Here is a 26595-nt window from a genome sequence, read left to right on the forward strand (position 1 = left end):
GTTTGTCGTCATAAAGGCCCTCCTTTGGTGGAAATAAAATATATTTATTAATTCCAGTGGCGTTTCAGAGAGCTACCTACTTGATACTTACAGGTAAAATTATAGTACGCCACCGCTTTTTTGACAATTTAATTTTTTTTTTAGATTAAGCGGTCAATAATGTAACTTTCTTGCCTCTTGAGCCTTACTCGTATCTAGCTTTGTTTTCGGAAAAAAAATCAAAATCTGTGTCTACTATTAAAACAAATAATAAATTCGCATCGATTATTGAGATTAGTTAATTTATTTTCAAAATTTAACTTAGCCTAAGTAACAGATACATACAAAAGCAGATTTTCATTAAAAAACAAAAAATTCTTTTATAAAAAAAATTTTACAAAAATCAAAATGAAACAAGTTAGAACATACGTTTTTATAAAAAAAATTCCCTATTTCTAGCTGGTAAATACGCTCTTGAAATCTTTGCACTCAATTTTGAATCACCCTGTATATCTTAAAAAAACTGAATTTTCACTTTTTTGCGATAAAAATTGCACAACTGCTGCAATTTTCATAACAATACGTCTGCCTTGCTTTCGACAAATAAAATAGGGTTTTTTCACATTTTACTTAAAAATCTGAAGGTTATGTGAGAAAAGTATAGATACAAAAACTCTAGATTTTTTTATCACTTATAATTTTCTTAAAAAGCATTTTTTTATGCAGGCAATTATTTTATGCACAAAAACCGCTTTTCTTTAAAACTAACCTTGCCCCCCCACCCACCCCACACAACTTACCAGTAAGAAATTCTTTTCAAAAATTATTGTTTTCCAAAATAATATGCATGAATAACAGCTGGTTTCATCGTTAATATCTAATCTAATAACGCAGTTTGTTTATTTAAACTTAATATAATTATTTATATGTATTATAATAAATATTTAATACAAAAAAAGTGCTCTTAGATTGGATATTATGGACAAAAAACGGTGACTTTTCAAAAGAATTTCTTACTGGGCAAATGTTTGGGGTGGGTGGGGGGTTAAGGGTTGTGTTAATGAAAAACAATGTTTTTGCAGAAAATATATATTCAATATTTAATTTAATAACACGGTTTATTTAAATTTGATATAATTTTGAATATAAATATTTAATATAAAAACTGCGTGACTAGATTGGATAATATGGCCGAAAAACAGTAAATTTTCAGAAGAATTTCATCAAATATTTGAGGTGTATTAATCGAATATAAAAACTAGATATTAAAATTTCTACAGATTATTGAAAAGACGGACGTTTTGTTGTTATAGTGTTATAATAATACTAGGTAGGTTTATTTGATCATTTTGAGAAGTTGGCCTCTTTCGGTAATTTGACTGTATGCTGTATTTCGTTCCTATACTGTCTAAACGAGCCCTTTCCAGATCTTCTCTTTTTTTGTATTAAGGTAATTATGGATAATTTACATTGGATACATTATATACCTGAATAATTTATATTTTTAAGCCAATTATTTTTGTGTTATTTGAATTCTTCTAACATTATTAGTTTTTGAGATAATTATTAAAAAATGAAGGGTCATCTATAGGATCCGAAATTTTATGTTATAACACATACTCAATTTCAGGAATTCCAGCTATATTACAAATTCAAAAAAAAGCGTTTTTCTCAAACAAGTCCGTTTTCCTCCATTTTTAACGTCACCATAAGGATGAATTAATTAACTGCAGATAAAATTACTAGATCAAAACTATTTACAACTAAGTCCAGGTGAACGCCATGACTATTTATATATAGTCTATGAATTTGTGCTGCTTTTGGTTCTAATAAAAATAATCTAATGATATACACTAATACTAATAAAAAATTTTACTTTTAAGATTTTAAATTGAGAAATTAAAACTTTGCATTGAAAACATTAGACTAAATTAAATTTAACGAAAGGTAGTATCGTTAAAGATTCATATTTTAATTTCTTCTAAATACGTCTATTTTCTACTTCTTTTCAGTATTTAAGCTAGTGAGTTATTATTTTCTAAATTGATTTTTACTATAAAAGCGACGTAATACTCAACAAAATATGTAACTCAATATGATGTTTGTCCTCACTTCTTACAATATACAGATAAATTTAAGGACTCTACTGCTCCTAAGTTCTAAAACCTTAGTTCGTTATGTTTTGAAATTTTTTTTCAATGTAAATATACCTTTTATTCACGATATATTTGTTATTGCATTCTTGCAAATTTATAACTTAATATTCAGATTTAGGGGAGAGGTAGGTACACATAGAGACAAACTCGGTAGAGCTTTGTACGTTCGGTATTTTCCGGTCAAACTAAAAGAACACACCTTAAATCAAAGCAATAAAGAAACGGTTAAGATTCAACAAGAATATTTTCAATTATCGCTGATCAGTCGAAGAAAGCGCGTCGGAGTAATTTTACCGTAAGTAAGTATATTAGATATTTGCTTGATGAAAGATATGATAAAATCATTAAATTTAAATTTTGAGTATTTACAAAACTCATAAACTTTTACTTAATTTTGGCTACACAGTAGTCTTCTATGTAGAAAAATACACAGTATTTTATCTATAATAAAAGGTAAAAAAATCTTTAAAAAATTATTTTTGTAAACTAAAATTATTAACTGTACCAACAATTCATTCCAATTAAGTCTGTACACACAGTGTCTCAGAACCGTAAGAATGGATAGATGATGGTAAAATTAAAATTAAAATAAATTAAAAAGAAAAAAAAACACAAATACCTACTCAAAATTTAAATTTAATGTTTCACTGTTCCTTTACGGATCTTATAAAACAGGTCCTTTGCAAAATATCCTCTCTTACAGATAGAAAATGCCACAAAAAACAAAACGAATCGGCAAATAGGCCGATTCTCTGAAGACCAGATAAGGTAGGCTATCGAATTAGGTCATGGAGGCACTTCTATATGTCAAGCTGCACGAATGAAAGGACCTCCAGTTGTAGAAAATGCGGGTCCAAGTAACAGTGATACTGCCACGAAAACTTTTGTTAGCCCAAGTGTTTTCAAAGGTTATCCTAAAGCTCCGTCACCAAAAGAAACAAAGTAAAAAAGCGCGTATTAGATAGGGATTCTGATGAACAAGATGAAAATTAAATTGAATTACAGGATGTAATTAGTGTTCTAAACTCAGTGTTCCTACCTCTCCCCTACTCAACTTTTTTAATATATTACACTCTAAACCGTATTAATTGGTATTACCCTGTCAGAAAATTATATTACATCTGCAATATTGCAACTTGTAGCAATATTGCACATATATTACTAGTTCATTACAGTCATATTGCAGCGATGTTTTAATGTCCGCTTTTTTCATTGCATCCACAACATCCCTGAAACATTGTAGCAATATTTCATGAGGTATGTTCATGGAATATTGCATTAATGTATGTGATGTATTGTAGTAAAACTCACGTAATATTTTTTATATCTTTCATTTATATTGCTGCTCTATTTTATATTGATAAAATATAACAAAATTAATATTCCATTCTTATTAATAATATTATTGATTAAAGGTAATGAATAAGTATAGTATATAAGTATATATATTGGGATAGAGTCATTTATTATAAGTAAAGAAATACTCTTATGGCCCTGTGAAATTTACAATGTAAAATTTTAAAACTACCTTACAGTGATACAATTTACGTCACCCATTCTTCACACAGTGAGCATGAATGAGTGCCAATTAGAATATTATCAATTAGTTTAGGAATAAATAAGGTTTGTAAATTGTGTAGTATAAGTAATTGCGTTTTTTGTTGAATATATATTTACACACCTGGAAAATAATAAATAATTGTAATATCTGTATATTTCGATTATTAGTATTATATTTCATTGAAACCCACTTAATAAACATTTGTTTGCAAAATTTAGCAGATATCTGTGAAATTAAGCAGCTATTTAATCAATCATTAAATATCTTACATAAGCAATATTACACATTGAATTTCAGTGATATATATCGCATTTGTGACGGTTATTAAATATTGCAAAAGTATTGCTGGAATATTATATAAATAATATTACAGCAATAGTGTGCTTGTAATACAGATGCAATATTACATTAACATTTTACTGATATATTGCATTTCCAACAATAATGAAATATTACAATTACTACATATGTGCATTACTTTGCAATGTATGTGCAATATTGTAGCAATAAGCTATATTTGAAATGCAATGTTACTGTAATGTTGTAACAATATTGCCGAAGAAATATATCAAAAGAATTATTGTTGCCGACAGGGTAATCTTGAGGCACTTTTGCCTTACAAAATATAAGGAAAATCGACGAACAAAAAACGTTCGCCGCAAAACACTTCTCAATTATCAACGAAATAATTCTTTTATAATCAATTACTGTTTCAATACTAAAATATTTATTAATATACAATTTTAATCCTTATTATGGTAAATCGGAAAAATTTAAATAATTCATTCGATCGACTCGATCTATACATAAAGCCGGTACCCAAATCGGCTTTAATTCGGGTCCAAAAGGTTTAATTTCGTTTCTCCTGGTTTCACCGTACTGAATTCGACCTCTCAATTTAAGCCGGGAACACTGGCCAAACCGATAAATAAAAACCGGGAGATACTTTAGGGCTAAATCAGTCGACCGCCGAGTGGAAACAATAATGGGAATGATGGTTTCGCTGCTGCGATGTACATTATCTTTCTTATTGCAGACAGTGTTTGTACAACGTTGTAATTTCAATTTAATGAAAGCACTCTGGGATGGAGAATTTTTTTTAAATTTTTGTTTTGCATGCGAATGCATTAGACTGCCGAGAATTTAACTGGTATAATACATTGATATTTATTTCGTATGTTATGGTTTATGAAGGAAGTTTGAATTCTGGAGAAACAATTAATAAGTCGTCTATAGCTGAAACTCACTTATATTTCACTAATTAGTTTCTGAGAGTTAAGCAAACTTATGGTCCATCTGTTCATTAGTTCTGCATGCAAATATTTTATTCTAACTGATTATTTAGTTAATGGCAATTTATTTGTTAACTCAAGAAACTTATAGCATATTAGTTTCTAATTTTATAAGTCACATAATTTTTATGTTTCATCAATCAGAACCTCTATGCATTTAATATATCCCAATTATACCCAAAAAATTAATAATCCCAAACTTTGGAGGACGATACCTCGGCTTCTATGGCCACTATCGGGTAAATTTTAACTGTTTTGACTTAGTTTCGACTCTTAGTTTAGAATTTCGACTTTTTCGGACATATCCTCGGTATCATTCTTAAAATTGTATTTTTCTAGTTCAGTTAATTTAATTACAGACGAATATTACAACATTGGGGCGCATGATTTGTATTTTATTAATCTTGCTGAAAAGAAGTGACATATGCAAGCTTTACCTCAACTAATGAACGTTTTAAAAATAACTTGACCTCACATATAAAAATTTAAAACCTTCTATTCAAATACCTGACGAAATAGCTTGATAATTCGCCATCTATTTATCACGGAACCGTCGACAGGCCCGAATATGGATTAGCACTTATCCGATCGGTAGCTGTCGCTATTGAATAAGCCAAATTAAAAATCACGTATTACTGCCGTCATCAAAATAGATATTTGACATGGCCGGACATTATCGGTAAATTGGAACGATGGCGGCAGATATGCGATTTTGAGGTCACCCCGGCATGAAGTAAATGGATTAATTCTTCAACCAATAGCGATTTCCAAATACGGAGCATAAAAATGTTGCTATACACTTAATTTAATTAACAATATTGTTCTTAGCAAGTTAATTAACATGCCCTTTTTATCATCAATACACGGTGCTAACTCGCAGTAATTAACTTTGTAGTGCAATCAGTTAATCAGTTTAGCCCCCGTTACCCTAATTAATCGAATTTCAAGCTTATCTCCATTATCCTAGGCCATGCCGATTATACTTGTCACTGTAATTAAGTTATATATTTAGAGTCTCTGGAGCCTGAGGAATCCCTTAATTCTTTAACAGACCCCACTAGATTACCTGACCATCTGACAATATTCCTAAGTAAGCACTTCCAATTTTAACCGACAGTGAGTGTTTTTACTACTACACTAAAGTGTTCAGTCGTGTTGGATAGGACGTAAAAATAAATATGTTTTTATAATTGCATTAAAGAAAGAAGCTTAAGGGAGCAAGGGTCAATGTCGTTAAAATTAGTGCAAATATATTTACTAAAAACAAAGGACTGACAACTCTTTATAGGATAATTACATATTCTATAACCCTATCTGACAACTGGATTTTTGTACGAGCAGTATTAGTTTAGAAAATTATTATGTAATCTATAGATAAACCTGAGTGATGAATTTTTAACATAAATTTTACTAAGAGAATGCTGTTTGAAAATTAACTGTTTTTTAATTAAGGCAATTAATTTGACTTGAACTATATCAAATTTATCTATATATATTTATATATTTATTTAAGACAATATTTTTCACGGTGTAATTTTCCCAAAAGCGTTTTGTGAATTTTGGTATCAAATGCTTTATTTAAATCTATAGGTGTCAAGCATGTTATCTCTCTTAAATCCTAGCTCTAATTTTATTGATAATACCAATAGGACTTGTTACACTTATTTAATAGAAAAAATTACGACTTGATATTTATAATTTAAAAACATATTTAATTATACACGTCTAAGATCTTTAAAATTTTAATCTATAACTCCCGTAAAAATTGTCTAAATTTGCCTAAGGTTCCACTAAATTATTAGAAAAACCTCGTTTTATATTTTTTTTTATATTTCCAGTTGATATTTAAATTGTAAAATTTTTTACAGGCTGTCAAAGATGATGGGAAAAATTTTCCCATTTTTTTGGACCCTCAGTACAAAAAAATTCATAACATTCTTAAAAGTTGTCTAAATTTCCCCAAGGTTCCACTAAATTGTTCGGAAATTTTCATTTTATATTACCAGGTATATTTTGTATTAATAAACTAATTGAAAACAATTTTTAGGCTGTCAAAGTTTGATGGTACAAATTTTCCCATTTTTTTGAACCCTCAGTACGAAAAAATTCATAAAATTCTTAAAAGTTGTCCAAATTTCCCCAAGGTTCCACTAAATTGTTAAAAAATGTTCATTTTATATTACCAGGTATATTTTGTATTACTAAACTAATTGAAAACAATTTTTAGGCTGTCAAAGTTTGATGGTACAAATTTTCCCATTTTTTTAGACTTTCAGTACAAAAAAATTAATAACTGCCTTAAAAATAGTTCAAATTTACTCAGAGTTCTACCTAATTGTTAAAAAAACTGAGTTTTATAATTTTATAACATGTGTTTAGTAAACATTTTAATTTAAAAAATTTTTACAGGCTGTCAAAGATGATTGGTAAAAATTTTCCCATTATTTTGGACCCTCAGTACCAAAAAATTTATAGCACTTTTAAAAGTTGTCCAAATTTCCCCAAGGTTCCACTAAATTGTAAGAAAATATTCATTTTATATTACCAGGTATATTTTGTGTTACTAAACTGATTGAAAAAAATTTTTAGGCTGTCAAAGTTTGATGGTACAAATTTTCCTATTTTTTTAGACCCTCAGTAGAAAAAAAATCATAACTCCGGTCAAGGTTGTTCAAATTGCCCCAAAAGTCTACTAAATTGTTAGAAAAGCTCAACTATATGCTCATAAGAATATTTCAAGTTAATAATTTAATTAAAAAAAAAATTACAGGCTGTCAAACATGATTGGTAAAAATTTTCCTATTTTTTTAGACCCTCAGTCCAAAAAAATTTATAACAATCTTAAAAGTTGTCCAAATTTCCCCAAGGTTCCACTAAATTGTTAGAAAATATTCATTTTATATTACCAGATATATTTAGTATTAAAAAACTAATTGAAAAATTTTTTTAGGCTGTAAAAGTTGATGGTAAAAATGTTCCCATTTGTTAGACCCTCATTACAAAGAAAATCATAACTCCGGTATAGGTTGTCCAAATTGCCCTAAACGTCTACTAGATCTTTAGGATAGCTTAATTATATGCTCCTAAAAATATTTCAAGTTGATAATTTAATTAAAAAAAAATTACAGGCTATCAAATATGATTGGTAAAAAATTTTCCATTTTTTTGGACCCTCAGTATAAAAAAATTCATAACACTTTTAAAAGTTGTCCAAATTTTCCCAAGGTTCCACTAAATCATTAGGAAATTTTTATTTTATATTACCAGATAAATTTTGTATTAATAAACTAATTGAAAATATTTCCCAGGCTGTCAAAATTTGATGGTACAAATTTTCCCATTTTTTTAGACCCCCAGTACAAAAAAATTTATAACTTTGGTAAAGGTTGTCCAAATTGCCCCAAACGTCTACTAAATCTTTATGAAAGCTTAGTTATATGCTCGTAAAAATATTTGAAGTTGATAATTAAATTTCAAAAAAAACTACAGGCTGTCAAAAATTATTGGTAAAAATTTTGCCATTTTTTGGACCCTCAGTATAAAAAAATTCATAACACTCTTAAAAGTTGTCCAAATTTCCCCAAAGTTCCACTAAATCGTTATGAAATTTTTATTTTATATTACTAGGTATATTTTATATTACTAAATAAATTAAAAAATTTTGTTAGCCTGTCAAAGTTTGATGGTACAAATTTTCCCATTTTTTTAGACTCTCAGTACAAAAAAATTTATAACACTTTTAAAAGTGGTCCAAATTTTCCCAAGGTTCCACTAAATTATTAGAACATGTTCATTTTATATTACCAGGTATATCTTATATTATTAAACTAATTGAAAAAAAATTTTAGGCTGTCAAAGTTTGATGAAACCAATTTTCCCAATTTTTTAGACCCTCAGTACAAAAAAATTCATAACTCCGGTAAAGGTTGTCCAAATTGCCCCAAATGTCTACCAGATCTTTAGGAAAGCTTAAATATATGCTTATAAAAATAATTCAAGTTAATAGCTTCATTGAAAGAAAATTTACAGGCTGTCAAAGATGATTGGTAAAATTTTTCCCATTTTTTTGATGCTCAGTACAAAATAATTCATAACACTTTTAAAAGTTGTCCGAATTTCCCCAAGTTCCACTAAATTATTAGAAAATGTTCATTTTATATTACCAGGTATATTTTGTATTAATAAACTAATTGAAAAATTTTTTTAGGCTGTCAAAGTTTGATGGTCCAAATTTTCCTATTTTTTTAGACCCTCAGTACAATAAAATTCATAACTCCAGTAATGGTTGTCCAAATTACCCCAAACGTCTACTGGATCTTTAGAAAAGCTTAATTATATGCTCCTAAAAATATTTTAAGTTAATAATTGAATTTAAAAAAAAATTACAGGCTATCAAATATGATTGATAAAAATTTTTCCATTTTTTTGGACCCTCAGTACAAAAAAATTCATAACACTTTTAAAAGTTGTCCGAATTTCCCCAATGTTCCACTAAATTATTAGAAAATGTTCATTTTATATTACCAGGTATATTTTGTATTAATAAACTAATTGAAAAATTTTTTTAGGCTGTCAAAGTTTGATGGTCCAAATTTTCCTATTTTTTTAGACCCTCAGTACAAAAAAATTCATAACTCCAGTAATGGTTGTCCAAATTACCCCAAACGTCTACTGGATCTTTAGGAAAGCTTAACTATATGCTCCTAAAAATATTTTAAGTTAATAATTTAATTTAAAAAAAAATTACAGGCTATCAAATATGATTGGTAAAAATTTTTCCATTTTTTTGGACCCTCAGTACAAAAAAATTCATAACACTTTTAAAAGTTGTCCGAATTTCCCCAATGTTCCACTAAATTATTAGAAAATGTTCATTTTATATTATCAGGTATATTTTATATTACTAAACTAATTGAAAAATTTTTTTTAGGCTGTCAAAGTTGTTTGATGGTACAAATTTTCCCATTTTTTTAGACCCTCAGTACAAAAAAATTCATAACTCCAGTAATGGTTGTCCAAATTACCCCAAACGTCTACTGGATCTTTAGGAAAGCTTAACTATATGCTCCTAAAAATATTTTAAGTTAATAATTTAATTTAAAAAAAAATTACAGGCTATCAAATATGATTGGTAAAAATTTTTCCATTTTTTTGGACCCTCAGTACAAAAAAATTCATAACACTCTTAAAAGTTGTCCAAATTTTCCCAGGGTTCCCCTAAATTATTAGAAAATGTTCATTTTATATTACCAGGTATATTTTGTATTATTAAACTTATTAAAGAAGTTTTTTTAGACTGTCCAAGTTTGATGGTAAAAATTATCCCATTTTTTTAGACCCTCAGTACAAAAAAATTCATAACTCCGGTAAAGGTTGTCCAATTTGTTCCAAACGTCTACTAGATCTTTATGAAACCTTAATTTAATGCTTGTAAAAATATTTCAAGTTGAAAATTAAGTTTAAAAAAAAGTTACAGGCTGGCAAAAATCATTGGTAAAAATTTTCCAATTTTTTTGAACCCTCAGTACAAAAAAATTCATAACACATTTAATAGTTGTCCAAATATTCCCAAGGTTCCACTAAATCATTAGGAAAATTTTATTTTATATTACCAGGTATATTTTGTATTAATAAACTAATTGAAAAAATTTTTTAGGCTGTCAAAGTTTGATGGTACCAATTTTTCCATTTTTTTAGACTCTTAGTACAAAAAAATTTATATCTCCGGTAAAGGTTGTCCAAATTGCCCCAAATGTCTATTAGATCTTTAGAAAAGTTTAACTTTAAGTTGATAATTTAATTTTTAGAAATATTACAGGCTGTCAAAAATGATGGTAAAAATTATTCAATTTTTTTGAACCCTCAGTACAAAAAAATTCATGACACTTTTAAAAGTTGTCCAAATTTCCCCAATGTTCCACTAAATTGTTAGAAAATGTTTATTTTATATTACCAGGTATATTTTGTATTATTAAACTAATTGAAAAATTTTTTAGGGTGTCAAAGTTTGATGGTACAAATTTTCCCATTTTTTTAGACCCTCAGTCCAAAAAAATTTATAACACTCTTAAAAAATGTCCAAATTTCCTTAGGGTTCCACTAAATTATTAAAAAATATTAATTTTATATTACCAGGTATATTTTGTATTATTAAATTAATTGAAAAAAAATTACAGGCTGTCAAAGATGATTGGTAACATTTTTACCATTTTTTGGACCCTCAGTACAAAAAAAATCATAACACTCTTAAAAGTTGTCCAAATTTACCCAAGGTTCCACTAAATTGTTAAAGAATATTCATTTTATATTATTAGGTATATTTTGTATTATTAAATTAATTGAAAAATTTTTTTAGGCTGTCAAAGTTTGATGGTACAAATTTTCCCATTTTTTTAGACCCTCAGTACAAAAAAATTCATAACTCCAGTAAAGGTTGTCCAAATTGCCCCAAACGTCTACTAGATATTTAGGAAAGCTTAATTATATACTCCTAGAAACATTTAAGTTAATAATTTAATTTTTAGAAAAATTACAGGCTGTCAAATATGATTGGTAAAAATTTTCCAATTTTTTTGGACCCTCAGTATAAAAAAATTCATAACACTTTTAAAAGTTGTCCGAATTTCCCCAAGTTCCACTAAATTATTAGAAAATGTTCATTTTATATTACCAGGTATATTTTGTATTATTAAACTAATTGAAAAATTTTTTTAGGCTGTCAAAGTTTGATGGTCCAAATTTTCCTATTTTTTTAGACCCTCAGTACAAAAAAATTCATAACTCCAGTAATGGTTGTCCAAATTACCACAAACGTCTACTGGATCTTTAGAAAAGCTTAATTATATGCTCCTAAAAATATTTTAAGTTAATAATTGAATTTAAAAAAAAATTACAGGCTATCAAATATGATTGATAAAAATTTTTCCATTTTTTTGGACCCTCAGTACAAAAAAATTCATAACACTTTTAAAAGTTGTCCGAATTTCCCCAATGTTCCACTAAATTATTAGAAAATGTTCATTTTATATTACCAGGTATATTTTATATTTCTAAACTAATTGAAAAAGATTTTTAGGCTGTCAAAGTTTGATGGTACCAATTTTCCCATTTTTTTAGACCCTCAGTACAAAAAAATTTATAACACTCTTAAAAGTGGTACAAATTTTCCCACGGTTCCACTATATTGTTAGAAAATGTTCATTTCATATAACCAGGTATATTTTGTATTACAAAACTAATTGAAAAATTTTTTTGGGCTGTCAAAGATTGATGGTACAAATTTTCCTATTTTTTTAAACCCTTTGTACAAATCCACTTTTAAAAGTTGGCCAAATTTCTCCAGGTTCCACTAAATTGTTAGGAAATTTTTATTTTATATTACCAGGTATATTTTGCATTACTAAACTAATTGAAAAAATTTTTTAGGCTGTCAAAGTTTGATGGTACAAATTTTCCAATATCTTCAGACCCTTAGTATAAAAAAATTAATAACTTCCTTAAAAATAGTTCAAATTTGCTCAAAGTTCCACTTAATTGTTAAAAAAACCCGTTTAATAATTTTATACCATATTTTCAATTAATATTTTAATTAAAAAATTTTTACAGCCTGTCAAAGATGATCGTAAAAATTTGCCTATTTTTTGGACCTTTAGTATAATAAAATTCATACCTCCCTTAAAAATTATCCAAATTTCCTGAAGGTTCCACTAAACCGTTAGGAAAGCTTTATTTTATGTTCCTAGAGATATTTCAAGTTAATATTTTACTTTTACAAGCTGTCAAAAATTATGGCAAATAGTTCCTTAAAGTTGTGCAAATTTCCTTGAAGTTCCACTAAAAATAGCATAGCATTAAAATCTTAGCATGAGCTATTTATATCATATTTTCCTTGTTTTACAGTCATTTGGATATACCTTTTTATCTTTTAGTCATCAGGTTTCGTTGCTCTATATAACTTTAAAATGTAGTACAGTGTGTTTTCATTTTATGTTGCGTTAAGTCACGCAATATAGCATAAGAAATTTTTGATAAAAGAGCCTTAAACAATGAATATTTAAGCTAATAAAGTCGTCCAATTACAGAATTCCTTTTCCTCGTCAGGTTGCAAAATAACTAAGAATAATAAAACTAGGGTAATGTAAAAGTTCTTCTATCTTTTAAAGGTTTTGTTGCTCTATATAATTCTGAAATATATTACAGTGTGTTCTTATGTTACAATCCATGTATGCTATAGAATGAGAAATTTTTGATACAATGGCCTAAAGCAATGAATAATCCAACTTGAAGTCGTTCTTTTGCAGAATTCCTTTTCCCTATCTGTTTGTAAAACAACTAAGAATAAAAAAACTAGGGTAATATAAAAGTTCGTGTATCTATTAAAACTTGACACAAATAAAAGTCTCTATAATTAATTTTTTTAATAAGCCCTATAGTAAAAGTATACACTTTTTAACGTCCATCTGAGCTACATCGAGAAGTTTTAATCCATGCGGCTTTTATCTAAATAAATAATGTAACCGCTTAATTTATGTAGAGCCGCTACAAAGCTTTTAGATGCGGCTCAGGTGGCTTAAAACCCATATTGCCAATTTACGCCTGAGAACCCGAAAGTGTTTTCCCACCTTAAACTATGAATCAATGCCTGATAAATTTTGAATTCTCTTAGCCTAACAGACGATGTTGGTAAATACCACGTAATCTTTTAAACTTCTCTCTTGAAAACAGAGCATTTATTTATTAGAGAGAAGTTTAAAAATTCCATCTAATTAATACTGCTCTCTATCCCTAGCCCTTATTCCTCCTAAATAAATTCACCTTTACACTCTCTTGCGTATTCGAATTTATCAAATGTGGACACAATTTATCATTCGGCGTCTTTCTACCCTCCTGGATACAAGCGAGTATAATTCCATTATCTAAAGCCTAAAGAACTCAATGACCTTCGTCAAATTTGAAGTTTACCATTTTTATTAGAACGTCATGGAAAGAGATGATGGAAATTCAAATTGCTATCAGAAAAACAATAGTTGCGAAATGGGGTTACAGATTCTGTATATCAATCGAGCCCTTGCTCTTATAGTTCTCTAAGGTCTTTGACATTCGACAATATAATTTAAGTAAATTTTAAGGAATAGGCTTCGTTTTCATTAAATACCTTCAGTGTAGGAGTCAGGATTATAATGTGTGAAAAGTGAATTAATAATTACAATACCAGAGGGTATTAACTAATTTTCAGTTATTGATATAACAATCTATTTCTTCAGAAAAATACGTGGACTGTATATGTTTTACTAGTTAAAAAAAGAGATAGACTGGTTAAAGGACCTTGAATATCGGTTTTAGTAATACAATATAATCTCGCATGTACTTAACAAGATTTTTAATTAAATCATTTAAGATAACTCGGAATGGCCCAAAAATGACTTCAGAATTGAGAAAATTTACTGTAGGTCTTCTGGATAAAAATTGAATATTTTTCTCCTATAAACTCAATGAAAAATGAACATTTTTGAAGTTTTGAATCATAAAACCTCCTTTGATAAGACTTCAAAAAATTGTCATCAATTTTACGAAGTTTTTGAGAAATTATATGAAAGCAAGTACATTTTTCAAATTCCGGAAAAATTGCCATTAAAACGGTTTTTCTAATTGTCTGAACAATTGCCAAGGAAAACAATAAACTGTAAAAATTTTTGAACAAGTGCCAGAAAAAATAACAATTTTTAATTTAAATAATGGAGGTTTTCTGTCCCTTAAAGACTATAACAAAAGACTTTAGTTGCTTGGAAAATTGACTTGAAACGACCAACAATGACTATGAATGAAACTTATCAAGAAATTAGAGGTGCTTTTGGAAACTCCTATCTTATCTAGTTTTTCACTTTTTCTTCAAGAAACTCCGCTATCAATTTTTTTTATATAAAGTTTCCTGGAAAAGGAAAATTCATTGCATCGAATTCTTGTTCATTGCCTGGAATAAATGAAGAAATCTTTCCACGAAATTGAGTTCAACTTTCCTAATTTTTCTTCTCCCTCTGTCATATGGTCAAATGGACTCAAGTGCCTAGAATTAAAAAAAAATACAGAAAATTCTTCCAGGCAATTCAGTTGTACCCTCTTACTATTCCTCTCTCTCTCTCTCTCTCTCTCTCTCGTATGACTAAATGCACTCAACTGCCTGGAATAAATAAAAAAATTCTTCCTGGCAAATGAATTGAGTCAAACTCTCTCTCTCTCTCTTTCTCAGATGGTTAAATGCAATTAAATGCCTGGAATTAAAAAAAAAAATTCTTTCAGGCAATTGAGTTATACCCTCTTACTATTTCTCACTCTCTCTCTCTCGGATGATTAAATGCACTCAACTGCCTGGAATAAATAAAAATATTCTTCGCGGCAAATGAATTGAGTCAAACTCTCTTACTCTCTCTGTCTTTCTCAGATGGTTAAATGCATTCAAGTGCCTAAATAAAAAAAAAAATCTTCCAGGCAATTGAGTTGTACTCATTTTCTATTTTTTTCTCTCTCTCACTCTCTTGGATGACTAAATACATCTAACTGCCTAGAATAAAAAAAAGATTCTTCCCGGCAAATGAATTGAGTCAAATTGTCTTACTCTCTCTCTCTTTCTCAGATGGTTAAATGCACTCAAGTGCCCGGAATAGTAAAAAAAAAATTAGACAGTTGACTTGGAAATTAAAACTCTCTTTTCTCTTTCTCTTTCTCTCTCTCTCTCTGTGTCGTATGGTATAATGCACTTAAGTGCCTGGAATAAAAAAAATAATTCTTCCAGGCACTTGAGTTGTACTCATTTACTATTTTTCTCTCTCTCTCTCTCTCTCTCTTGGATGACTAAATACACCCAACTGCCTAGAATAAAAAAAAGATTCTTCCTGGCAAATGAATTGAGTCAAACTGTCTTACTCTCTCTCTCTTTCTCAGATAGTAAAAAAAATTATCAAACAGTTGAACGGGAAATTAAAATTCTCTTTTTTCTTTCTCTCTCTCTCTCTCTGTGTGTGTCGTATAATATAATGCACTTAAGTGCCTGGAATAAAAAAAATTATTCTTCCAGGCACTTGAGTTGTACTCATTTACTATTTTTCTCTCTCTCTCTCTCTCTCTCTTGGATGACTAAATACACCCAACTGCCTAGAATAAAAAAAAGATTCTTCCCGGCAAATAAATTGAGTCAAACTGTCTTACTCTCTCTCTCTTTCTCAGATAGTTAAATGCACTCAAGTGCCTGGAATAGTAAAAAAAATTATCAAACAGTTGAACGGGAACTTGAAATTCTCTTTTATCTTTCTCTCTCTCTCTCTCTGTGTGTGTCGTATAATATAATGCACTTAAGTGCCTGGAATAAAAAAAATAATTCTCCCAGGTACTTGAGTTATACTCATTTACTATTTTTCTCTCTTTCTCACTCTCTTGGATGACTAAATACACTCAACTGCCTGGAATAAATAAAAAGATTCTTCCCGGCAAATGAATTGAGTCAAACTGTCTTACTCTCCCTCTCTTTCTCAGATGGTTAAATGCACTCAAGTGCCTGGAATAGTAAAAAAAATTATCAAACAGTTGAACGGGAACTTGAAATTCTCTTTTATCTTTCTCTGTCTCTCTCTCTGTGTGTGTCGTATAATATAATGCACTTAAGTGCCTAGAATAAAAAAAAAATTCTTCCCGGCAAATGAATTGAGTCAAACTGTCTTACTCTCTCTCTCTTTCTCAGATGGTTAAATGCACTCAAGTACCCGGAGTAGTAAAAAAAAATATCAGACAGTTGACTTGGAAATTAAAACTTTTTTTTCTCTTTTTCTCTTTCTCTCTCTCTCTCTGTGTCGTATGGTATAATGCACTTAAGTGCCTGGAATAAAAAAAAAGATTCTTCCAGGCACTTGAGTTGTACTCATTTACTATTTCTCTCTCTCTCTCTCTCTCTCTCTCTCTCGGATGACTAAATACACTCAACTGCCTGGAATAAATAAAAAGATTCTTCCTGGAAAATGAATTGAGTCAAACTGTCTTACTCTCTCTCTCTTTCTCAGATGGTTAAATGCACTCAAGTGCCTAAAAAAAAAATCTTCCAGGCACTTGAGTTGTACTCATTTACTATTTTTCTCTCTCTCTCACTCTCTTGGATTACTAACTACACCCAACTGCCTAGAATAAAAAAAAGATTCTTCTCGGCAAATGAATTGAGTCAAACTGTCTTACTCTCTCTCTCTTTCTCAGATAGTTAAATGCACTCAAGTGCCTGGAATAGTAAAAAAAATTATCAAACAGTTGAACGGGAACTTCAAATTCTCTTTTATCTTTCTCTCTCTCTCTCTGTGTGTGTCGTATAATATAATGCACTTAAGTGCCTGGAATAAAAAAAATAATTCTTCCAGGCACTTGAGTTGTACTCATTTACTATTTTTCTCTCTCTCTCTCTCTCTCTTGGATGACTAAATACACCCAGCTGCCTAGAATAAAAAAAAAGATTCTTCCCGGCAAATGAATTGAGTCAAACTGTCTTACTCTCTCTCTCTTTCTCAGATAGTTAAATGCACTCAAGTGCCTCGAATAGTAAAAAAAATTAAAAAAAAATTATCAGACAGTTGAATTATGAATTAAAACTCTCCTTTCTCTCTCTCTCTGCTTCTGTGCCTAATGCACTTAGGTTAAATTTAAAAAAAAAATTCCAGACACTTGAGTTGTAGTCTCTTGCGCTCTCTTGCTCTCTCTCCCAGATGATTCAATGCACTTAATTGACTGAAATAAGTAAAGAAATATTCTCTCTCTCTCTCTGTCAAAAACACTTTATTATCCAGAATAAAAACAAAAGATTTTTCTAGATATATAAATTGAGTTAGTCCTTCTTACTCTCTCTCTCTTTCTTAGATGGTTAAATGCACTTAAGCACCTAGAATTTAAAAAAAAAAAGATTCTTCCAGGCAACTGATTTGTATATTTTTCCTATTTCTCTCTCTCTCTCTCTCTCTCTTTATCTTTTAGATGATTAAATGCAATCAAGTGCCTGGAAGAGTAAAAAAAAAATTCAGACAGTTGAATTCGAAATTAGGACTTTCTTTTCTCTCTCTCTCTTTCTCTCTCTCGTTCTCTCTGTATCGTATGGTCTAATGCACTTAAGTGCCTGAAATAAAAAAAAAAGGATTCTTCCAGGCAATTGAGTGGTGCTCTCTTACTATTTCTCTCTCTCGCTCTCTCGAGTGACTAAATGCACTCAACTGCCTGGAATAAATAAAAAGATTCTTCCCGGCAAATGAATTGAGTCAAATTGTCTTACTCTCTCTCTCTCTTTCTCAGATGGTTAAATGCACTCAAGTGCCTGGAATATTAAAAAAAATTATCAGACAGTTGAATTGGAAATTAAAACTCTCCTTTCTCTCTCTCTTTGCCTCTATGTCATATGGTCTAATGAACTTAGGTTAAATAAAAAAAAAACAATTCCAGACAGTTGAGTTGTACTCTCTTGCACTTTCTCCCAGATGATTCAATGCACTTAATTGCCTGAAATAAGTAAAGAAATATTCTCTCTCTCTCTCTGTCATGTGATCAAAAACACTTAATTATCCAGAATGAAAACAAAAGATTCTTCCAGATATATAAATTGAGAGAGAGTAAGAGGGACCTTACTCTTTCTCTCTCTTTCTCAGATGGTTAAATGCACTTAAGCACCTAGAATTTAAAAAAAAAAAAGATTCTTTCAGGCAACTGATTTGTATTTTTTTCCTATTTCTCTCTCTCTCTCTCTCTCTATCTTTTAGATGATTAAAAGTGCCTGGAACAGTAAAAAAAAAATTCAGACAGTTGATTTGTTTCTCTCTCTTTCTCTCTCTCGTTCTCTCTGTATCGTATGGTCTAATGCACTTAAGTGCCTGAAATAAAAAAAAAAAAAGGATTCTTCCAGGCAATTGAGTGGTGCTCTCTTACTATTTCTCTCTCTCGCTCTCTCGGGTGACTAAATGCACTCAACTGCCTGGAATAAATAAAAAGATTCTTCCCGGCAAATGAATTGAGTCAAACTCTCTTACTCTCTCTCTCTCTTTCTAAGTTGGTTAAATGCACTTAAGTGCCTAAAATTAAACAAAAAATAAAAGATTCTTTCAGGCAACTGTGTTTTACTCTTTTCCTATTTCTCTCTCTCTCTCTTTCTCGTTCAGATGATTAAATGCACTCAACTGCCTGGAATAAATTTTTGATTCTTCCATGAAATGGAATTGAACTCTCTTAATTTTTTGTCTCTCTCTCTGTCATGTGATCGCATGCAGTCAATTGCATAAAATTAAATTACCCGAAAACTGTCCTTTGATAACTGACAAGTATAGCGTAACCTATTAGGTATTTCCTAGTTGATTTTGATAATTGAGACTTTGTCTTGGTACAAATAATGTTTCAAAGGGTAGACATATTTGTGGCTAATAACTTTAAGGTACAAGTGATAGATTTCAATAAAATGCCTTCTTTTTATCAGATGATGGTCTAAAACTCTTAGATTACCTGAAATGTATAATAAAAAAGAAAAACAGCATTCCGTTAAATTTAAGTAAAAATTTCTCTGTCTGACATATAGGGTGTGTTTGAAAAGATATATTTTTAAACCAATAGAAAAATAATTAAAACATATTTACACACCCAATTCAATGAAAACTGACTCGCTGGAGAACCTCAGATAAAGCGACCCTCTTTCCACTGCTTATATTTCTATACTTAATTTGCTTATTAAATATTTATAAATTATTTCGTTTATTTCCTGCTTTAATACCCACAATCTTTCTTAGGAATATGAGAGCTATTTAGTCAAATCGGCGTGATTTTAAATTAAAAACTCGTTGCTCTCATCGCTCTAATTAATAATGCTCTAATTAATAATTCCTTAGTATTTCCTCCTGGAATTAAATTTTCTTTATTACATTCGAACCATACACTCAAACGAACGACATAAAACAGCTTATAAAAAACACAGCCGCATGTAAATTTTTATGATAATACCAAGCAGTAGAGTGGTCTCAAAGAGTCATTCATCTGCATACTAGACCTACCCATAAAAAAAAAAAAAGAAGCATAACATTGTGAAGAGCAAGGCAATCCGTGCTACGAGTGGGAGTGGCGTCGTCGAGTTCAGCAAGACGGCGCGTCCCGACGCAGTTCTGGCGTCTAACACCGACGACCACGACGACGACGACGTCGGTCGGTTCAGTTTTCGCGCGTCAATCGTCCATCCAGCATCGAATTTTCACGTTTGCACTAGTTTCGCTACTACTACTACTACTTTGGTGGTGGTAGTTCGCGTAGCAGCTGTTTTTCCTTTTTTTCGTCCCATTCGTTTCGCAATCGGTGACAGTGATGGAAGATCAAAGTGTTGTTGATTGTTGATGGCGTCTTGAGAGTGAGATAATAATTGTTGTGTTTGTGTGGATTTTTACTTCTGATGAGAAGTGACCAGATGGAAAACTTGTTTAGGCCGTGGATGTTTTTCATTTTTTGTTTTTTGTTTACTGGTAAGCAAGATTCTTTTTTTTTACATACGTTGACATTGCTAGTTTTAATTTTCTAAAAAGACTTTAAGTATTTAATTTATAAACCAAATTCAATTAAAACACACTCAAAGTTGAAATGCCTAACTTTTGTATTTTTTCTAAAATTGATTGTTAAACAAGAAGTGGGCTGATTTTACTCAATATTCCACTAGTGGCTAGGGCACACCTTATGCTCTAATAAAACATGTATAAAAAAAAGATACTTTCGTAGTAGGAAGTGAAACTGATCACCATCAGACTTAACAATCAGTTGTTTTGATTGTTTGCTAATTAGAAACAATTAAAAACATAAATATTCAATTAAAAAAAATCTGGCAAATTTTTTAAGCACCACTAGAGATAAGTATGAATAATTCGATTTTTAAAAAATTATGACCACTTTTAATAAATGTTCCATTTTACCCTATTTGCCACTCATTTTTAGAAAACACTTAAAACCATAATAAAAATAATACACAAACACTAATTCAATTAAAATTAATTGAGTAATTAATACTCTTGAGTAATTATTTCTCTCTCTCTCTCTCTCTCTCTCTCTCTCAGATGACTAAATGCAGTCAACTGCCTGGAATAAATTAAAAAAATCTTCCAGGCAATTGAGTTATACTCTCTTATTATTTTTCTCTCTCTCTCTCTCTCTCGGATGACTAAATGCACTCAACTGCCTGGAATAAATAAAAAGGTTCTTCCCGGCAAATGAATTGAGTCAAACTGTCTTACTCTCTCTCTCTTTCTCAGTTGGTTAAATGCACTCAAATGCCTGAAATAAAAAAAAAGATTCTTCCAGGCAATTGATTTGTACTCTCTTACTATTTCTCTCTCTCGCTCTCTCGGATGACTAAATACACTCAACTGCTTGGAATAAATAAAAACATTCTTCTTGGCAAATGAATCGAGTCAAACTGCCTTACTCTCTCTCTCTTTCTCAAAAGGTTAAATGTACTTAAGTGCCTGAAATAAAAAAAAAAATTCTTCCAGGCAATTGAGTTGTACTTTCTTAATATTTCTCTCTCTCTCTCTCTCTCTCGGATGTCTAAGTGCACTCAACTGCCCGGAATAAATAAAAAGGTTCTTCTTGGCAAATGAATTGAGTCAAACTGTCTTACTCTCTCTCTCTCTCTCTCTTTCTCAGATGGTTAAATGCACTCAAGTGCCTGGAATAATAAAAAAGATTCTTCCAGGCAATTGAGCTGTACCCTTTTAATATTTCTCTCTCTCTCTCTCTCTCTCGGATGACTAAATGCACTCAACTGCCTGGAATAAACAAAAAGGTTCTTCTTGGCAAATGAATTGAGTCAAACTGTCTTACTCTCTCTCTCTTTCTCAGATGGTTAAATGCACTCAAATGCCTGGAATAAAAAAAAGATTCTTTCAGGCAATTGAGTTGTACCCTCTTACTATTTATCTCTCTCTCTCTCTCTCTCTTGGATGACTAAATGCACTCAACTGCTTGGAATAAATAAAAACATTCTTCTTGGCAAATGAATTGAGTCAAACTGTCTTACTCTCTCTCTCTTTCTCAAAAGGTTAAATGCACTTAAGTGCCTGAAATAAAAAAAAAATTCTTCCAGGCAATTGAGTTGTACTTTCTTAATATTTCTCTCTCTCTCTCTCTCTCTCTCGGATGTCTAAGTGCACTCAACTGCCCGGAATAAATAAAAAGGTTCTTCTTGGCAAATGAATTGAGTCAAACTGTCTTACTCTCTCTCTCTCTCTCTCTTTCTCAGATGGTTAAATGCACTCAAGTGCCTGGAATAATAAAAAAGATTCTTCCAGGCAATTGAGCTGTATCCTTTTAATATTTCTCTCTCTCTCTCTCTCTCTCGGATGACTAAATGCACTCAACTGCCTGGAATAAACAAAAAGGTTCTTCTTGGCAAATGAATTGAGTCAAACTGTCTTACTCTCTCTCTCTTTCTCAGATGGTTAAATGCACTCAAATGCCTGGAATAAAAAAAAGATTCTTTCAGGCAATTGAGTTGTACCCTCTTACTATTTATCTCTCTCTCTCTCTCTCTCTTGGATGACTAAATGCACTCAACTGCTTGGAATAAATAAAAACATTCTTCTTGGCAAATGAATTGAGTCAAACTGTCTTACTCTCTCTCTCTTTCTCAAAAGGTTAAATGCACTTAAGTGCCTGAAATAAAAAAAAAATTCTTCCAGGCAATTGAGTTGTACTTTCTTAATATTTCTCTCTCTCTCTCTCTCTCTCGGATGTCTAAGTGCACTCAACTGCCCGGAATAAATAAAAAGGTTCTTCTTGGCAAATGAATTGAGTCAAACTGTCTTACTCTCTCTCTCTCTCTCTCTTTCTCAGATGGTTAAATGCACTCAAGTGCCTGGAATAATAAAAAAGATTCTTCCAGGCAATTGAGCTGTACCCTTTTAATATTTCTCTCTCTCTCTCTCTCTCTCTCGGATGACTAAATGCACTCAACTGCCTGGAATAAACAAAAAGGTTCTTCTTGGCAAATGAATTGAGCGTTTTTTTAAAACACTTCTATGACTCAGTTCCTAAATTATATAATGAAGCGTTTGTCAATTAAAATATTAGTCAAAATAAGTGATGCTTTTATGCAAAGTATTAAAAAACGTTATATGTAACATAATATTAATCTCTATATATTATGGTACCTAAATAAATAGAATTTAGTATTAAATATAAATAAATTTGTTAACTATCTTTTGAGACTGATTCTTAAGTAAATTATTTTATTATATGTTTTAGAGACTTTAATATATTAAGATCTAATTACTAGAAATGAGTAAGTAGAACTAAAAACTTAACTAAGTCCAATTAATCCACTCCAGTGTCAATGTTCTTTTAGCCTTAAAGATGAACTTTCGAACTTTGAGGTCGGGAAAATGAACTTTTAAGTTGAACTTTTAAAGTGTGTTTTTTTTTTGTTAAATTCCTTTTAAGACGATGATTTTTTTTACTCGACTTCTTAAATTCCTCCTTACCCTTAAAAACCCTTTTGGATTTAAATCATGCATTTAGAAAAACACTATTTTTCGTCTATATTATCCAATCTATAATGAATATATATAAGATTATATCAAATATAAATAAATAGTTTTATTATATTGAATATATGTTTTCTGCATAAACATTGTTTTTCATCAACACAACCCTTACCCCCCCACCCACCCCAAACATCTGCGCAGTGAAAAATTCTTTTGAAAAATCACCGTTTCTCGTCCATGCAATTCAATAGCACTGTTTTTGCATTAAATATTTATTAAGATAGATATATATAATTATATTAAATTTAAATAAGCAAACTGTATTATTCGATTAGATATTAACGAGAAAACCAGCTGTTATTTATGCGTAATATTTTGGAAAATAATGATTTTTAAATAAAAATTCTTACTGGTAAGTTGCGTGGGGTGGGTGGGGGGGTAAGGGTAGGGTTAATTAAAAACATTTTTTTTGCAGACATTAATTGCGTGTGAAAAAATTTTTTTTAGAAAATTATAGGTGATAAAAAAACTATTTATTCTTTTCTTACACAACCTTAAGGTTTTCGAGTAAATAAAGCGTAATTTCAGACAATTGAGAAGTATTAGATAATTTTTTGTCTCATCAATTGAATTTTACTTAAATTTTCTTCAATTTCATGCAGTTGAAAAGTTGATTTCTTTTTTAATTATTCAGGAATTTATTTGTCCATCTGATCACCTTTTATGCAATTTAAAAAATTTGTTGTGGCTTCCAGGCATTTTATATAATTGCTTACGTTTTATTATTGATAGACTTCACAGTGGTCTGTCCCAGGGAGGAATTACTAAATACTTTAAAAAATTTAAAAAAAATGACTTTATATATATATTATATATTACTTAAAAATTATACTGCCCCTATTTTTGAGCCCCTAGCATTAAAAAGTTACTTATTTTGCTTGTCAATCACTTTATTTCAAAATTTTATTAAAGGATCTGGGAACTGGATAACAGCATAAATTGATACAAATTAAATCAATTATATTAAGTAATAAATTATTATAATTATGGACACAAAAACACCCTTAAGAATTAAAATAATAGTTAATTAATTAGTAGATTACACTCAAATGTTGAGTGGGAAACTTGATAGGGCCCTAATTAGTGAAATGCTTCTCGGACTATATCCGTTCGAGTCTTTGGCCTATGATGATGATTTTTTTTACTCAACTTCTTAATTTCCTTATTACCCTTAAAAACCCTTTTGGATTAAAGTCATGCATTTAGAAAAATTAATAAATAAAAAAATATTCTCTGTCTTATTTTATTTTGAACTTTTGTTTAACAAGTCATTATCAAAAAAATAGCTTGATATGCAAAAAATCATTTATTTATAAATTAAATAGCTTTTTGGATTTAGCATACTCGTACTTTATACTGTAATTTTTTTTTAATTTTTTATTATATTTGAATTATATTTCGAAAATAAATGCACTTTTTATATTATAAAAATAAACCTTTAACTAACAATAAAATTATAATTTTTCTACAAAAATATGTATTTAGTGTATTTTTATGTATTTAGAAAAATTGAAAATTAGTCTTTGATTTTCACCTCATTTTTAGTCTTGTTTCCGCTAGCTTTAAAGTAAACTATAAAAAAAAATGAACAAGAACAATATATTAATTTATTCATTTAATTTAAGTTTTTTTTATAATAAATAAATATTTTTTATACAAATCGACGAGGCCCATGATTTCTCAAACACACTTCTTGGTTATAAAAATTCTAATTTAAAAGTATTATATATAAATATATTAAAACACTAACTATAGTATAAGCTACATGATTTTTCTATAAATAAAAGGCAAAATATATTGTAATAAAAAAAATTTTTGAATAATTAAAATATTTATATATTTTGCTACAGTTTTAAATTGACTGTATTTTTTCGAATCCATTTAAGAAAATCAATTTTTTTTTAAATGAATGTTTTTATATTTATGTTTTATATTTTAAAAAAATGACAATTAAATTATTAATGTGTATTATATTTATGAATTATTTATATATTTTAAAGGAAGTTAATTTATTTAAAATATCCTATTAATCTGAATTATCAAATAATTTTGCAAACACTTCAAGGTGACGAATTATGCTTATAACTTAAGCCTTAAACCTTTTTTTTATTTAGGATTAAAATAAATGCAAATATCTTCAAACCCTCTTTAACTCATTTGCATTATTCAAACCCTTTTTAATATCGAATTCTAATGCAAAAATGGCAAATTCCTCGGTCGTAAAGTCACCCTATTCTTAATGTAAAAATAGTGTGGAACGCAAAAGTTGAAACTTTGTGGTTTATATTATGGATTATAAAGTGATGCTATAAAATTTAAAAAATATTGTCATTATAGTAACTTACGGAGAAAACAAACTAATTTTCTTGTTATGCATAACTTAAATGGATACGATATGTTATATTTCTTAAGTAAGAACTAGGTAAAATTAGATGTATATAGGAGCATAATTTTATGATTAAATTAAACTTTAACTAAACTGTTGTTTGTTCCATAGAAAATTGAATAACGAAATTGTGAACTACTTTAAAAAACCAGAAAATGACTTTTTCGCCGCTAATTGGTTTTTAAATTAATTCTTAATCCAGACCGTAGGTGAATACAAAAGTGCAAAATAGAAATTCTGCTTTATTTTACCCCAAATATTATAAATATAAATCACAACCATTAAGCATTTTCAATATTACATTTTATTGATTCAGTAACTGAAAATTTAATTTATATTAGTGGAAATTGCATGCTAGCTACATAAATAATGGCATTACATGCAGATAAATTAAATTCGTGTGAATATAACGAAAAAAAGACAACTTGCCTTTATTAATAATAAACGAACTTGTAGCGCTAATGTTGTTTTCTTCATATATGACAAAAGTTTTATTTAGGTCGCTAAACGGTCAGCGATTCATCTTTCCCTTCTAGGGTGATAAATGAGTCGGTGGAGTTTTTGTTGACACCAGGAAATTGCAGTTTAACTTCCTGGGCAATATTAATAGTTCAGGAGTTCAGAAATATCAGCTCCCCAAATGAAA

General features: G+C 29.6%; 1 protein-coding gene across 1 annotated transcript in view; it reads left to right on the forward strand.

Annotated features, from left to right (window-relative positions):
- The first annotated feature begins 20210 nt into the window (after positions 1 to 20210).
- Positions 20211 to 26595, forward strand: part of LOC126745041 (uncharacterized) — a 108470-nt gene continuing 102085 nt past the window's right edge. Inside the window, exon 1 of the mRNA XM_050452721.1 lies at positions 20211 to 20494. Within this exon, the coding sequence (XP_050308678.1) occupies positions 20425 to 20494 (70 nt within the window). The 5' untranslated portion in view covers positions 20211 to 20424. The remainder of the gene's footprint in view (positions 20495 to 26595) is intronic.

Source organism: Anthonomus grandis, chromosome 15 (genome assembly GCF_022605725.1).
Source record: "Anthonomus grandis grandis chromosome 15, icAntGran1.3, whole genome shotgun sequence".
NCBI lineage: Eukaryota > Metazoa > Arthropoda > Insecta > Coleoptera > Curculionidae > Anthonomus > Anthonomus grandis.